Raw genomic sequence first — 16,416 nt, 5'->3', positions numbered from 1 at the left:
TAGTGATTCAGGAATAGCTACCCTGCTGGACATTACCACGAAAATTAAAAAGAAGAAGAATTTTTAATTTTGGTTAGGTTTTCCTAGTAAATTCAATACATTTAGGATTCAAATGGTTAAAATAATTCAATGGAATATATCCACTTCAGAGGAATATTTTCGTAACATTTCAGCTCTTCTTCGCAATTAATTTGTATTCCACAGAATCAGAAATGGTTAGTGATGAATTTCTGTCGAATATCCTTGAAAAGGAAGAGGATTGGTTTCAGGAAAACTCTAACCCTGATATTAACGTTTTAGTATTAAAGGAAGAACCAAAAGAATATTGCTTCAAATATGATGAAATAGATAGCATAGAAGGTTGAATATACATCAGGATTCATAAACTGACCTAAATTGTTTCGGATCTGATAAGAAATAAAACAAGACAGATTTGTTGACCAACTTTTCACTTAACGAGGACAAAATTAAATAGTTCGATTTCAAAATATATACATGAGGAACCAAAAAAAAAACAATTTATGAGAAGGGGTGTGGCTCACAAACATAGGTTATGTTTATTGTTTTGGTGTTTTTTGTTTTGAATTGTTTAATTATGAATTTGTGAGAGTAATGTTTTTGTTACTGTAGACATGAGAAACAGATGAATAGGTCAAATATATTATTTTCACTAACAGGAATCACAAGAAACTACAACAATATATTATGTGAAAACAGCTGACAGGACTTCAGTTTTGTTTTACCATCTGTTTTAGTTTTAATATCTCTGAAAGATTTCGTATACTAGAATAATTTCTACCGATGATGGCGCTGCTAAACGATAGACAGCTGATGTAAATAATAACTAAATTTTGAAGATAGGTTATGTTTATAGGAATTTATTTTTGTTTTATCATTTGGCATCTGTCTTAGTTTCAATATGTCCGGTAGTAGATGTATCTGGACGAAGAACTTCCCAAGTCTCAATTGATTTTCCTCAAAAATAAACATATTCTGTTGTGCAATTTTTAAGTGGAATATTCTCAATATTCACGACTCCTTCTACACAAACAATTTGTTCACCACAAAATTGGTTAGAGAAGAATTTGAGTGAGTAGGATCAGCAAAACTCCAATATGAATATTGAGATTAAGGAAGAACCGAGGAATTATTGTTTCAAATGTGAATTGATTCATGATGAATCAGAGTGCCTACAAGCAAAATTCGGTAAGTGTTATTGATTGATGCACATATTGGTACTGCCTTCAAAGAGATGTGTACCTTGATTCCCTTGAATGTATCTGGTTATTACCATTTTAGCTCACGGGGGCGAAGTAATGATCAATTCTGGATATAATTATATAAAAAAAGAACATTCCTATAGCCATGAATTTTTGTCATCAAATGAAGATTTTGCCGGATTTGAAACAGGGAACATAGAAACTGATGAAGAGGATGATATTTTTCATGGAAAAGGTCTTATTCAAGTCATGAAGGAAGAATCAGTTGAAAATGAAGTCAGTTTGATCTCTGAAATATTGACAGAGAATGAAATCAACATAGAGTTTGTTAAATGTGAAGAATTCAAGAAAAGTACGTTAGACATGGATAATCTTGACCATGATTCGTCCGTGGAGTCTCAGAAAAGTGAGTTCTTACTGTATTTACAGATTAAACTTATATACTGTATATCTTCTATGAATCATCATTGTCTATATTTTCCAGACCTCTCACTCATACATTCGGGTATGGAAAGAAAAGATCATTCGCTTATCGAAAACAACAACACTGATATTGAAATAAAAATGGTAAAAGAAGAGTACGGAGAAAATGTCATGAAAGAATTTGTACAGGAAAATGGTAGGTATTTAACATTTGGATTACTTTGAAATTCTGATAAATAGTTTCTGAACACTGAAAATGATTCAAAATGTGTTCAACTATAAAAAAGCTTCTTCAGTTGAAGTGGTATCTCAAATTATTTCACAATGCATTTTTGAAACATACAGAACTTTTTTATTTATTTAATGAACAGGTCGCCTCAATTATAATTGATAAATAAGAAGTTAAGAAATCAAAAGTTGTACAGCTAATATAAAAGTATAAACAAAATGCAAAGTAAATACAAAACAATTATATAGTAAATATACAAATGTCTTATTTCGGTCCTAATAACATTTGGCAAACATCTGAAAATATCATAATTTTGAAACACATTTTCATATCTTAACATTTGATTAATTGGAGAGAGAAAAAACAAAATAAGTGAAGAAATGGTATTTTAAAAATGTTATTATTGACTCTAGTTTGTCTATTAATCACATTGAAATTAACTTTTATTTGTCGTCGTGCCTGTAGTTTTTTTTTTGGAATTGTTTACCATTTTTATGAACTTATTAAGTAAAATACATGAATCTTTCACCTGTATAAGTGCTGTTGGACTATTCATCCTTTGATATAAAAGCTTACTAATATATAGTAAGAAACACTGTTGTTAATGCCTTTAGTGTTGTATGTTACGTAATTTACTACTTAGTTGAATATAAGAGAAACTTGTTTTCTAAGTATCTGATGGAATAGTTTTCTTCAAGTTGTAAGTAAGTATTCTAGCGATTAGACAAAAGGCAAGTCATGAAAATTAAGATTCGTCAAAGGACATTGAAAGCAAGGTACAGACCAGTATACATATTTTTATGAAAAGACCACAGCAATATTGATTTCTAAGTTTTCTCTGGTACACTTTGAAGAAGTGACATGAAATCAAACTATATTTTTTTATTTTATTTCTATTCATACACGAGCAATTCACTTTTTTTTCAGATTTTGACGGGGATGACAGCATATCTTCAGAAGAAAAACTTATTCAGTGTAATTTCTGCTCCAGATCATTCACCCAACTTAGGTTCTTGAAAAATCACATGAAATTCCATGAGACAGAAACATCAAATAATTCTACAGTTGACTTAGATAAAAATGAATATAGATGTGAAGTTTGTTCAAAATCTTTCCCCTATAATTCTGTTTTGAAGAAGCATTCTAGAATTCACACAAGAGAAAAATCATATAAATGTGAAATCTGTTCAGAATGTTTTTCCCAGAAGTCTGCTTTGGTTTATCATTTAAGAATTCACACAGGGGAAGAGTCTTATAAATGTGAAATATGTTCAAAATATTTCTTCAATGTTTACAATCTAAAGAGGCATTCCACAATTCACACAGGAGAAAAGCCTTATGACTGTGAAATCTGTTCTGAATCTTTTTCTAGTAAGCCTAAGTTGAAGATGCATTTTAGAATTCATACAGAGGAAAACCCATATAAGTGTAAAGTTTGTTTGAAATCATTTTCCTCTAATTCTATTTTACGGAAGCATTTCAAACTTCACACAGGAAAAAAATCATATAAATGCAAAATCTGTTCTAAATCGTTTTCTGGTTGTTCTAACTTGAAGAGGCATTATAGAATTCATACAGGGGAAAAACCATATAAATGTAAAATCTGTTCCAAATCTTTCTGCAGTAGTTACAGTTTGGTTGTTCATTCGAGAATTCACACAGGAGAGAAACCCCATAAATGTGAAATCTGTTCAAAAGTGTTTTCCATAAAATCTACTTTAGTTGCGCATTCTAGAACTCATACAGGGGAAAAACCTTATAAATGTAAATACTGTTCTAAATCTTTTCGCAGTAAATATAATTCGGTAGTTCATTCGAGAATTCACACAGGGGAAAAACCGCATAACTGTGAAATCTGTTTCAAAGGTTTTTCCCATTGTTCTGATTTGAAGAAGCATCTTAGAATTCACACAGGAGAAAAACCTTATAAATGTGAAATCTGATTATTACGTTTTTTTGTCATTTGAAAATTCACAAAGAATACAAACCATTTGAATATGATATATGTTTTAAATTTTTCTCCACTAGTCAATTCTACTATAATCCCATTCTAGTTGTACATTCCAGATTCATCACGCGAAAAACCTCATTGATGTAAAATATGTTCAGTCTTCTTCCAGTCAGCTGGAAGCATTCACAGGGAAAAAATAAATGATAATAATTGTAATGTTTATTTTCATTTGACCTGTTGCAGGTTTGCTCTAAATCTTTTGGCGATAGTTCTAGCTTGCTAAGAGACTCCAGAGTACACACACAGGTGGAAAAACCCTATCAATGCAAAGTCTGTTTGAATTTTTTTTTTCAACCAGCGGCACTTTAGTTGTGCATTCTAGAATTCCTACAAAGGAAAGGTCATATATATATATATATATACAATGTATGCTCAAAATCTTTTTCATTTCTTTCATCATATATAGGACATTCCAAAATTCATACCGGGGAAAACATATAACTGTAAGGTTTGCCTCAATCAGTATTTTGTCATGAAATAAAAAAAAGAATTGAGTATATTTTTTTTATTTATAACTAAAATATCTATCACGAAGAAGTGACAGATACAACACAAGTTATTCCGATATTTCGACATTGTTTATCATCATCTTCAGTAACTTGTAACTTTTATGCCTGTCACCAATTAATTGAACATGCTAAACAGTTGAAACTGTGAACATATATTCGAGACGAGTGTACCAACATAAAAAAATCGCTAGAAGATTTACTTCATTCTTTTAACAGACCTCGTACAAACCCTCACAATTAGTGGAGGCAGAAAAAGACTGGAAAAAATTTTCAATTTAAAAGATCTTGTATTGTCACAAAATGTTTTTTTTTTATTTAACCTTTTTCCAACGCTAGTGTTGGGAGAATTTCAGCAATGTTTTCAATATATAAACTGATGAAAGGCATTTATTGAGCACAACAACATTGAGGGCTCTTTTGGCTGCAAAAAAAGGAATTGAAAATCCAGGTGGATGCCAGAATTCCAAGCCGGATCGGAAAGTGATTAATGCAATAAAATGGGGTTGATGCGCCACAGGAAAGCAAAGGAATTTTGTCAAATCGTTTTTTTAACTTTCCTACCAAATTTAGAAATAGTTCCACTCCAATGAGCCAATTATGATATTTTCATAAATAAAAGTGAATTACATCATTTTTTTTATCTCAAAGTGCCGTTGTAGCCTTCGTCAAATGATGACACATTTCATGTTATAATGTTAGCTACACTTGCCGACGAATTTATTGTCTATACTGTCAAAATAATGACAGGACTTTGTGTTTGTTTTACCATTTGACTTGGTTTCAACATGGACGGTAGATGTCGCATCTAGATAATAAACTCCCCCAACAGTGTGTAAATTATAGCTGTTATTTGGCAATTCGACATTGGTGACACTGTTGTGAGCAGCTGACTGTTGACATTTTCCTTTAAAGATAAGATAATTATACACTAAAATTAACTTAACATACTATACTGAAAGCCCACAATTTTTTAGTTTTCAAAGTATTGAAGTCAACGGAGAAAAATATTTCTCTGGTCAAAACACACTAGACACTGACATTAAAATAGAAGTAATTGAAGAAAAGTTTGTAACCAGAAATGTCTGAAGAGACTGCTATAAAAAATGGTAAGATGAGAACAGTATTTCTCGATTTGAGTTGTGATACCGTCTTCAGACGAAACGTAGAGGGTATCTTTCTGAATAGTTTCAGGATTTGAGGAAGACAAACACATTAAAGAGGAGAATATAGAGACCACTCCAGTACAGGAGCAGCATAATTTTATTACCGATGATGGGGAGCCAGAAATAACTGTAAAAGAGGAAAATTACGTTGATGTCCCAGAGCTTTTTTCAATAACTTCTGACTTATCTCAATTTGAAACTGGTCAATTCAAAATAGAGGGTAGTGAAAAGTGTCAAAGTATCAGAATTGAGAATTCATCTGATTTTGAGGACCCTTTGAATTCCTATATTTTTACTCAAAATGAAAACTGTATTGAAAATGTTGATCAAGGCTTGTATGAAGAACCAAAGAATGGTAAGTTTGCAATAATCATACGAAGTTGCTTGAATAGGAATATGGGATTTAGACCATGATTTCAAATAATAATCATAAGGATTTGTTTGTTTTATTGATCATATAAATGGCACACATTTCAGAAGAAAAGTTATCATAAATGGTATTTCTAAATTGTACAGACTGTACATTTAACTGTAAATTCATTCAAACAGAAAAATCATGAAAATAGGTTACCAATTGAAGTAAATTTCTATCAATAATACCATAATAATTTTATGTAAATAGTATATACAAATGAAAAAATTGTATAATAAAGTATCAAAAACATATCAACAAACCATGCAAAATGAAATAAACTGAAGTTGATGTAATAATTTATTAAAACAATATATCCTAAAAGAAACCCGTCCAGGTTATGATATTTCCTATTTTGTTTTTTCTAGGGTATGATTTACAAATCTTTCATCTCTCGAAGTGATATATTAAATAGTATATTGCCTTTATACCCGAATATAGAAGAAGCCACTTGATTTTCATTTATTCAGCTTGTTCATCGCTGATAGTTATTTAAATGTCATGACAGCATGCTAACTCTTCCATAGGATTATTCGGTTTCATGGTTTGAACGATCCTATAAAGGTTCAAAGTAGTTGAATAGTTACTTAGCTGATTTTTGAGAGTAGACCTGCCTAAAACTTATCGAGTCTCAACTGTGTGACTACATTCGACAGTTCGAAAATCATTCAAATAGTGAACCCCAGTTCGGACTAAAACAAGTTTCAAATACAGTATCAGTTGCATATGTTCTTATTCGAATTCATTCAGTATCAGTTCGTTTTGTCCTAAGTTTTTTTTCTCATCATACAATATTGTATAGTCACTTGAAAAAATATAAATCCGGTAAAACATTCAAGGTTGAGAACATCATCAAATTTTAACTGTAATATCTAAAAGTATTACATGAATTGTAGTGATATATAATTTGCATTGGGCAAGACAATGAAAAAAGTTATATTCCACTGTGGAACAATTTTTCAAAATTTTCAACAGTTGTGTTCAATATTTCAAAAAATTCTCCTGTTAGTCGATACAGTATGACAAGATGTGAATTTACCGTTTCAAAAACGTCCTATATATATCCTATGTATATAAACTACTACAGAAACGTACTGTATCATTATGGCCCACATTAGAAGTTTAATCATTTATAGTTATGTAAATACATTAAAAAGAAATGTATTAACTGGTGGTCAAACTGAATTTTGTTATTAGTCAAATTAATAAGTGAATCAAACATATTTTGAATAGGATTGAGAACCAGAACATAGACTTTCATTACCGTAGTCACGATTAAAAAGAACAAAATCCAGGCTGGTAGGCCGTAGTCAAACGTTTCGTACTGCAGCAGACATCATCAGTGGTAGGTGCATTGACTGCAACAATGAAAGTTTTATATTGGAAGTCTCGGCAGCGACTGACTGACTCAGCCGTAGCTTCCATAAATATAATCACATTCGCAATGAACTCTGATATGCAGAAATTAAAATTTATAATCATTTGCCAGATGAATTGAGCGATTGATATGTATATATAAATAATACGCCTAATAGTAGAATATTATTATAGCATGTATGTATAAGTTTGCAACTTGAAAGTCTGAAATATAATTTTCATCAATGACATAGATAAACAATTGAGATCAACACCTCATTTTCTTTTCAGGTTTTCAGTCGCAAGGAAAAGTTCATACAGGAGAAAAATTATTTTGTTGTAATTGTTGCTCCAAAACTTTCACTTATTTTGGTTTTTTGAAGAGACACAAGAAATTGCATATGAGGGAAACTTCATTTAGTTCCACATTGAGTTCTACCAATTTACTTCAATCTAGTCTTCAAACGGTAGAAAAATCCCATAAATGTGAAGTCTGTTCAAAATATTTTTATGATAGTTCTGCCTTATCAAAGCACTCCAGAATTCATACAGGGAAAAAATCTTTCGAATGTGAAATCTGTTCAAAATCGTTTTTCCGCAAAGATGAATTGGTAACTCATTTCAGAACTCATACAAATGAAAAACCACACACATGTGAAGTGTGCTTAAGATCCTTTTCTGCCCGTAGTGACCTGAAAAAGCATTCCAGAATTCATACTGGGGAAAAACCATATGAGTGCAAGTATTGCTCTAAATCATTTACTAACAGTGGTAACTTGAGAAAGCATACCAGAATTCACACAGGAGAAAATCCACATAAATGCGAAGTATGCTCAAAGACTTTTTACAACAATGCTAACTTGGTGAAACATTCCAGAATTCATACAGGAGAAAAACCATATGAATGCAAAGTTTGTTTCAAATCTTTTACTGAAAAGCCTACATTGGTTGTACATTCGAGAATTCATACGGGAGAAAAACCATATAAATGTGAGGTCTGTTCAAAATCTTTTTCAGGTAGAAGTAACTTTGCAACACACTTCAGAATCCATACAGGCGAAAAACCCTATCAATGCACTGTCTGTTCAAAATCTTTTCGTTATGGATCTGTTTTGGTGAAGCATTCCAAAATTCACACAAGGCAAACACAGCATAAATGTGAAATATGTTCCAAATCTTTTTCAAAGAGTTCTGCTTTGGTTAGGCATTCAAAAATTCATAAAAGGGAAAAACTATATAAATGCAAAGACTGTTCAGAATCGTTTTCCAGCAATGACGATTTGATGAATCACTCTGGAGTTCACGCAAAAGATAAACCACACAAATGTGAAATCTGCTCAAAATGTTTTTCTATCCGTAGGGATCTGGTGAGACATGGCAGAATTCATACAGGTGAAAAACCTTATAAATGCAAAATTTGCTCAAAAATGTTTGCAAACAGTGGTTCCATGTCAAAGCATTCTAGAATTCACACAAAAGACAAATTTACACAAAAGAAAAATTCACACAAGGGAAAAAGCGTTTCTGAAACACACAAAGTCAAATTTGAAAGTGCATTGAAGTGAAAAAGCATTTCTGAAACACACAGTCAAATTTGACTCGAAGCTATTTCAGAAATCTCTAAAAATCAACCATGAATAAAAATCATGACGACTAATTCAATGAGGGCCAATCTCGAAAACTGCTATTTGAATCCCGTTCCTAACCTACAAGCAATTCTTCTTCATTTTTTATGGTGTTTGTTTTTCCTACAGGCTATTGATGACAAAATGGGTGAATCCAATGGTATATTTCCAGGTTTGACGCAGCAGAACATCTTATTAAAGGAAATTACATTTGAGAATGTAGATTGTGCACTTCTCAAAATTGAAACTCGTGCTATAAAGTTGGATGAAATGGACTTGAAAATACTAACTTTTATTTTCCCTGTTTTCAGTTCATATAATTATTAATTGTTTCAAAACAGATGGGGGGGGTCAAAATTGAAATTCAATTTAATAATGTTTGTCTTTATGTGGAGATTTGAAGAAAGTTATTACATATTAACAGATCTTATGTCACATCTGAAATGGTCTTTCCTCTGTGAAACCTAAATCGTGTGGAGCCTTTCTCACTACTTTGTAATATACTGGTCATCATTATTAGCAAAAGGCTACACTGCAAAAACATTCAAAACTCGTGTGTTATGAGAAAATTCAATCACGAAGATGTGGTCAAAGTATTTAATGGGATACTGCATAATTGGCTGAAGTTTAAAAAACATCTCAAGTATTATTATTTTTTTTTTCAAAATAGACGTAACTTTTTACAGTTTCTGAAGTCGTTATTTTATCATGTATTATTGCAAATAAATCCCTTTGTACTTATTCAAATCTATGTATTAGAAATAAACTACATAAATGCCAAGTCTGTTCTTAATTTTTGTCTCAGCTTCCAGATTTGGCGCTATTATGACCAGTGTTCTTTTTATTATAGAGATCACTTTAATAAAAACTTTGTCGAGGAGCGCTGCGATCTTGCTCGAAGCAATACTGCCACCCCTTTTTTGTCAAAACTTTTTTTTTTGAACACTAAATTTTTCTTGTTGACTCGCTTCCTGCTCGGGAGACTTTTTAGACATAATTCAACACATATGATTGATAAAATCCAGTCCCTACGTGGACATTCAGTCCCCGGCCTCCAACCGGCGTGAATGGAGATAGGAGTTACGTAATTCCACTGTAACACTCCCACGTGGACATCTGGTCCCGGCCTCCAACCGGCGTGAATGAAGGGTTTCTCTTTAACATTTATAAGACTTTTCACAAAGAATGTTTATTTCGTTGGTGACACTTTCTATGAGGGCTGACAGTCACAAAACAAAACTAAATTACATATCCAAAAATGTCGTCCGTGTACTTTCTTTGTGGACGGTCGTCGTCGGCACGTCCGTCCACCACCATGTCAGAAACGAAACTCGAAAGTCTGTTGAAAATTTTTTTCATGCAACATGTGTATGTGTGTGTGAGTGTGTGGTTCAAACCACACATACACAGAATCCGTATGTGAGAATCCATATAAATGAAGTATCAATAATTATTAGTTTTTTTCGGAGTTTCCACATAATAATTTCTTTCAGAACCAGCTTTGCTTCAGAATTTTACAAAAAATATTTGGCAAAGACTCATTGTGACTGAAAACAAATTTATAGTCTGAAAAATAATATTATTGTTCTTATTGAAAAATTTATATTATCTGAACTTCAGGAGAAATGCAACACCATATAAATCTGCAATCAATTTCAAAATATGGCCTTCCTAGCGTTCATTCTGTGATAATAGAATTATGAAATGTTAATTCACTGAGTTATTTGTGCAACAATGTCAACGACAGATGCCTTTTTTGTTTTTAGTTTTTTCATCATATGATCCTTGCTATGGGAGTCACGCGTTCTCTTCCAATCCTTGCGCATCCGATGATTTGCTTAATGAGCTCAACAACATCAAGCAGAAAGAATATCTCGATCACCGTTCACCACGACCTTCTTCGTAGATCTCTCTACGAGGATCTCTCTAAATCTTCGGATATTTTGAACGAATTGCTCACAAATCTTATCAATATCAACCTTATCAATGTTTTTTTTGATAATGTTGAGATTGTCCATGGACACTCTGAACTCAGACCACTCCGTGGTCTTGAAGTCATATTTGACCCTTCTTCGTGTACGTTTTGTCCTCCGGTAGCGCTTCTCGCTGGTATCAATTATACGATTATGCAGGTGATCTTTTTAGTGTCAAATATCAGTGTTGCCAATCATGAAATGCCTGAAATATGAATAACCATTTTTGCTTGAATATAGTCGATTATCTATTTTTTGGTACGAAAATAAAATGATGTGGCAACCCTGTGGCACTGAAAAAAAATATAATTTTTTGGTTAGAATTTTGGATTCAAAATTTCTAATTTTGAGGCGGTCAAAGATTTAAAAAATGGATATTAAAATTGAAATAGATTTTGTAGAATGTGAGGAGACTGTTCTTTTCGATTCACCCAGCAGTAAAGACAAAAATGGTAAGATAAGTTAGTTCAATATTCCTGAATTGGTTTTTGAAAACTTCAGACAACTCTCCATAGAGTAGAAAAAATTCTTTGCAATAGTTTCAGACATAAACGGACATTCAGACATAAAAGGTGAGAATAATGAACTCATTTCGGTACAGGAACAGCATGATTCTGAACTCCTTGAAGAAATGGAAAAAATCCTTGTAAAAACAGAAAACTTCTTAGATATTCCAGAGTATTTGCCAATAACCTCAGCTATTGCTGAATATGAATCTACACCAGTTAAAATGGAGGATAACGAAACTTATTATGAAAATAACTTGAGTGAAATCAAGGACGAGTTGATTGAAAAAAAAGCCAGTTCATGCTCTGACATATTAGAACAGAATGAAAACAGAGTTAAAAATGGTGGTTGGGGCTTCTCTGACAATTCAAAGGAAGGTGAGTTTACAAGTGAGCTGTGTGAGTTTTCAACTCGCACAGCATTAGGCAAAAATGGTAAGATAAGTTCAATTTTCCTGAATTTGTTTTTGAAAATTATCTTCAGAGAACTCTTGGAAGAGTAGAAATATTCCTTTGCGATAGTTTCAGGCATTAACGGACATTCAGACTTGAAAGATGAGAAATATGAATTCATTTCGGTACAGGAACAGCATAAGTCTGAAATTTTTGAGGAAGTAGAAAAAATCATTGCTAAAGTTGAAAACTTCGTAGATATCCCAGACTATTTGCCAATAACCTCGGCTATTGCTGAATATGAATCTGCATCAGTCAAAATGGAGGATAATGATACTTGTTATGAAAATAACTTGAGCAAGATCGAGGTCGAGTTAACTGAAAAAGAAGCCAGTTCATCGTAAGTATTATTGCAGTTATATATGTTGTGTTGTCGATAAAAATTTTTAGGTTTAAATTATAAGTAGATATGTATATATAATGAAAATATTACCAGCAAGCACCTTTCTCACTCTCTTACATATTTAAACATTCAATATTTATCAACAAATCATTATTTTAGCGCTATTCAAATGGGAGTAGTTGCAGATGTTTATCAGCAACATACGCAACAACAGTCGCAACGAAACAAACAATCAACACAAACACGACCATATTCAAATGCTGAACGCCAAAGAAGGTACAGAGAAAAGAGAAAAGCTGATAAAATGAATAAACGAACTACATTCAGTCAATCTACCGATGTTCAGCCACAGCAAGAACAACCACAAAATGATGTTGAAACAAATAAACGTCGACCACAATCTAATGCTGAACGCCAAAGAAAATATAGAAAATTATTACGTGAACAACGACAGCAACAACAACAAATGGAAAATATTAATGGAATTACAGTACTGAGTAATACATCACATACATCCAGTATTGATCAACTGCCAAAGTAATACTTTTATATTATCACATAATTGAATGCATGTTTCAACCGAACTATTCATGATTTACGTTTCAATTTCAGTGTCGACCAAGCCAAACTTGCACGAAAACGATATTTAAACAGACAACGACAAAGTAGGTTTAGAGCAAGGCAAAGATTTGAGTTGTCTAGTACATCTTCGCATCAATCAGAGGCAGAAAGGTTTGTTGTAATTATAATAATAATATAAACAACATAATAATATCACTTCTGTCGGGCGTCCCCAGACACACACGTTTTTTTTTATTTATCTTATCTTCATGACTACCAGTACTGAGTAAATGCATGTTTTAACCGAACTATTTATATATTTTTTGTGATTTATGTTATAATTTTAGTGTTGATCAAGCCAGACTTGAACGAATAAGACATTTAAACCGACAACGACAAATCAGGTTTAGAGCAAAGCAAAGATGTGAATCACCTGGTAAATCTTCACATCAAGCACAGGCAGAAAGGTTTGTTTTGTAGTTATGATAATAATAATATAAACAGTAAAGTTAAACAATTTCAATACTAAATAGTTCTACTTAGACTAATTCAAGTTATAACTTCAATCGGACGTCCCGAGACACACACTTTTTTTTATATTTATGTCATCTTTATAACTACCATTGGACATATATCATGTCATGCAAATGATTAATGGAGATTGATAAAATTATTTGGTGAAATGAAATATTTAGTACCTCCTGAAAATTTTGTAACAACTCAAGTTACAAAAAATATTCTAACATGACTCTTACTTTTACTTTGACATATATGAAATGAACTAGGAATATTTATTTCAGATATTCAAGCTGATGGAAAAATTCATACAGGAGAAGAACCGTTTCTCTGTAATTTCTGCCCCGAACCTTTCGCTCATATTTTTGAGGAAACACGAGAAATGTCGTAAAAAGGAAAATTCAGTCAATTTCAGAATGGCCGAATGAGTTCAAAATCTTCACTCAAAAGTCCTTTCTGCTCAATTCCAAGAAAGAATTAATTACATGAATGAAAAATTTTTTTACATTTTTTTTTGTGTAGGTCTGCCTTAGACTTCACACAGGAGAAAAACCTTTCAAATGTGAGGTCTGTTCAAAATTGTTTTCCCGCAAATTTACCCTGAGAGTTCAAATCAGGATTCACAAAAAAGAAAAGCCGCACAAGAGTGGAGTTTGGTTAGAAGACAGTGAAGTGAATAAATGTGAATTCTGTTTGAAAATTTTTGCCACGAGTAGTAGCTTGACGAATCATCTCAGAATTCGCAAAGGAGAAAAGCCATATGAATGTGGAATCTGTTCGCAGTCATTTTTACTTAAAGACATGAAACATCACGGGATAAACCGTACAAATGTGAAATCTTTTTCAAGGCGTAGCTGCTTGGTGAGACATTCCAAAATTCATACAACAGAAAAGCATCAGTGCAAATTTTGTTCAAAAAGGTTTTCAAACAGCGGTTATTTGGCAAAACATTCCAGAATTCACACAGAGGAAAAACCATTCAGATGTAACGTCTGTTTGAAATGTTTTTCCAACAAGAGTAACGTCATGAGAAAGGTATTGCATAGCGAAACACATGTTGCGGTTTTCTAAACTGTTCAGGGAAATTCTCACAATAAAGTGTTGTTTGGATTTTTTATGGATGTTCATGAAGTATCAGCCAATTTCATTGTATGTGATCCAAGAGATGAATAAACCTATCTGCCAAAATGAAAACTAATTCAAAACTCTTTGAGGTCTACCATGCTGAAGAAAATATTATCTGGTTTGGCAATATTAGCTAAAGAGCAAGAGATTGTCATTAAAATTAATTTTGATAACATAAAAAAATGTCGCAGCCAAATCTTGAAAAACCTAAATTTGATTTCACAACTCAGTTTGTTAATTAAATGGTTCATTTCTTTGGCCTGTTTTTCCTTTGTAATGGATTTAAAATTAATAAAATATTGGTTCTTTCAATATCTGTTTTATTATATATATAGCTAAAGAGTAAAACCGGTCATCATCCAAAGACGATTGTGGTTACTAACAATCAAAATGTGGTGAAGTAACTTGGCTAGAAATCTCTTAATTTTCACTTAATTTTGATTGTTCAATGTTCTGCTAAATTTTTATTTTTTGTAACTTCTTTTCAGGTTGTTTTGTTTAAAATAGTTGTTATTTTCAACTATTAAGAAACAAGAACAGATGCTACAAGATGCAAAGTTGCTTATTAAGGAATTACAAAGGTCTATTAAACAATTGAGTACAAAATCTAACTGTTCAATCGGTACTCAAACAAATCAAAAAAATGTGCAACAAACTGGTACTCAAACGAGTACTATTAAGAGCACGTCTGTGTCACTACAAACAGATAACAAAATAATTGAAGTAGAGTCCCAAGTATTGGATATAAGTAGTGCAGTATCTTCCAAACCAACTCAGTCCCAGTTTCCTAGCTGTTCCAGGAATTTCACAAACGAAAGCCTTTTAGATAAACCAAAAATATTACTCGTAACTGGCTGTCATGGAAGAGGGCTTTCAGAGTGCATTCTTAGCCAAACAAAATTGTTCAATATACAAGCTTTCGTCAAATCAAATGCGGATAATAATGAATTGGTGAGTACAGCTCTTCAAAACACCAAATATTTTACTAAACGTGATACAGTTGTACTATGGACTGAAACTCCACATAAAGACCTCATCAGCACATATATTAGACAACTTGAACATACAAACGCTCTTATATTGACTCAACCATATTGCTACAATTTTCCTATGAAAATATCAGAAATATACAAAAGTAATTTGATATTATATAAGGATTTGCACACCGAAATGAAACTAAAACATGTGATAGACTGCAATTCCATACTAAGAAAGGCAAATTATCATAAAAATGGGTACCATATTACAAAATTGGGGAAATGGTTTCTCGGGAAATCCGTCGTGAAACATATCAAAGAAAACTTTCTTGGTTTCCTAAATACACCACCACCTTCAATCAGAAATGTTATAGAAGATTCTGCTCAGCAGTTTGAAGTGGAACCTAGCAGACTTGAAAACCCTACTGAGGATGGGCAAAATTTTTTGTCTCCAATACGCCTCCACAAAATGCGAGAACGAGAAAGAGCTCCATTGCACCCATAAATTCAGTCAAACATCATGGCGTGAAAGAAATGACAGACATAGAAACAATAAATAAAAAAATTAGTATTTGTCATGTAAATGTCCAGGGTTTTCTAAATAATTACACTTCAATTGAACTATTTGTTCATATTAACCAAATTAATATTTTATGTGTATCAGAACACTGGATTACCAGAGAACACTCAGATTGTTTTAATAATACTTTCTTTGGAAACTATAGAATAGCAGCTATCTATTCAAGAAATAATAAAATTCGTGGTGGTTCTCTCATACTCATAAAGGCAGAACACAATGAAACTGTGATTAGGGCCATCGCTAATCTGTCCATAGAATGTGAAATTGAAATATGTGCCATACGTTACAAAATGAAAGACTGTACCATTTCTGTTATAACCGCATATAGACCACCAAATGGTAATCCCAATATTTTTATCAATGTGTTAACACAGGCACTTGATATAGCTACTAGTAGGTCTGATTTTGTTGTTCTCTGCGGAGACTTTAACATA

At 32.3% G+C, this 16,416-nt stretch overlaps 3 protein-coding genes across 9 annotated transcripts; all 3 read left to right on the top strand.

The window, feature by feature from the left end:
- The first annotated feature begins 81 nt into the window (after positions 1-81).
- LOC141485596 (uncharacterized) lies at positions 82-4,039 on the top strand. The gene is made up of 5 exons (XM_074182544.1): positions 82-215; positions 301-1,206; positions 1,300-1,626; positions 1,705-1,839; positions 2,800-4,039. Exons 2-5 carry the CDS (start codon positions 1,116-1,118, stop codon positions 3,813-3,815), a joined length of 1,569 nt encoding a protein of 522 aa, XP_074038645.1. The 5' UTR covers positions 82-215; positions 301-1,115; the 3' UTR covers positions 3,816-4,039.
- A 1,218-nt stretch (positions 4,040-5,257) lies between these two features.
- On the top strand, positions 5,258-9,729 carry LOC111503716 (uncharacterized). Its single transcript, XM_023158088.2, has 3 exons — positions 5,258-5,498; positions 5,578-5,910; positions 7,615-9,729. Exons 1-3 carry the CDS (start codon positions 5,471-5,473, stop codon positions 8,886-8,888), a joined length of 1,635 nt encoding a protein of 544 aa, XP_023013856.2. The 5' UTR covers positions 5,258-5,470; the 3' UTR covers positions 8,889-9,729.
- A 134-nt stretch (positions 9,730-9,863) lies between these two features.
- On the top strand, positions 9,864-14,737 carry LOC111503717 (uncharacterized). 7 transcript variants are annotated; one of them, XM_074182547.1, is made up of 8 exons: positions 9,864-11,373; positions 11,467-11,493; positions 11,590-11,805; positions 11,950-12,220; positions 12,383-12,760; positions 12,836-12,955; positions 13,132-13,251; positions 13,585-14,737. In XM_074182547.1, exons 1-8 carry the CDS (start codon positions 11,292-11,294, stop codon positions 13,595-13,597), a joined length of 1,227 nt encoding a protein of 408 aa, XP_074038648.1. In that variant the 5' UTR covers positions 9,864-11,291; the 3' UTR covers positions 13,598-14,737. The 7 variants fall into 7 exon arrangements, with proteins under 7 accessions (XP_074038648.1, XP_074038646.1, XP_023013858.2 ...); XM_074182545.1 differs by having other exon boundaries at positions 11,461-11,493; XM_023158090.2 differs by having other exon boundaries at positions 11,467-11,805.
- The last annotated feature ends 1,679 nt before the right edge of the window (positions 14,738-16,416 follow it).

The sequence above is a fragment of the Leptinotarsa decemlineata genome, unplaced genomic scaffold (assembly GCF_025532065.1).
Source record: "Leptinotarsa decemlineata unplaced genomic scaffold, Ldec_3_MD MMD2_tig00026328_RagTag_RagTag, whole genome shotgun sequence".
In the NCBI taxonomy this organism is placed as follows: Eukaryota; Metazoa; Arthropoda; class Insecta; order Coleoptera; family Chrysomelidae; genus Leptinotarsa; species Leptinotarsa decemlineata.
This window is presented reverse-complemented; position numbering and strand designations above follow the sequence as displayed.

What these genes read in the sequence shown, in the direction of transcription:
- LOC111503717 (XM_023158089.2), top strand. Translation starts at nt 11,292, where the DNA reads ATGGATATTAAAATTGAAATAGATTTTGTAGAATGTGAGGAGACTGTT. An exon ending in CAGCAGTAAAGACAAAAATG is followed by an intron (nt 11,374 to 11,460) that starts GTAAGATAAGTT and finishes TCTTTGCAATAG; the next exon opens with TTTCAGACATAAACGGACAT. An exon ending in AGTATTGATCAACTGCCAAA is followed by an intron (nt 12,761 to 12,835) that starts GTAATACTTTTA and finishes TTTCAATTTCAG; the next exon opens with TGTCGACCAAGCCAAACTTG.
- LOC111503716 (XM_023158088.2), top strand. Translation starts at nt 5,471, where the DNA reads ATGTCTGAAGAGACTGCTATAAAAAATG. An exon ending in AGAGACTGCTATAAAAAATG is followed by an intron (nt 5,499 to 5,577) that starts GTAAGATGAGAA and finishes CTTTCTGAATAG; the next exon opens with TTTCAGGATTTGAGGAAGAC. An exon ending in GTATGAAGAACCAAAGAATG is followed by an intron (nt 5,911 to 7,614) that starts GTAAGTTTGCAA and finishes TTTTCTTTTCAG; the next exon opens with GTTTTCAGTCGCAAGGAAAA.
- LOC141485596 (XM_074182544.1), top strand. Translation starts at nt 1,116, where the DNA reads ATGAATATTGAGATTAAGGAAGAACCGAGGAATTATTGTTTCAAATGT. An exon ending in GTGCCTACAAGCAAAATTCG is followed by an intron (nt 1,207 to 1,299) that starts GTAAGTGTTATT and finishes TTACCATTTTAG; the next exon opens with CTCACGGGGGCGAAGTAATG. An exon ending in GTCCGTGGAGTCTCAGAAAA is followed by an intron (nt 1,627 to 1,704) that starts GTGAGTTCTTAC and finishes TATATTTTCCAG; the next exon opens with ACCTCTCACTCATACATTCG.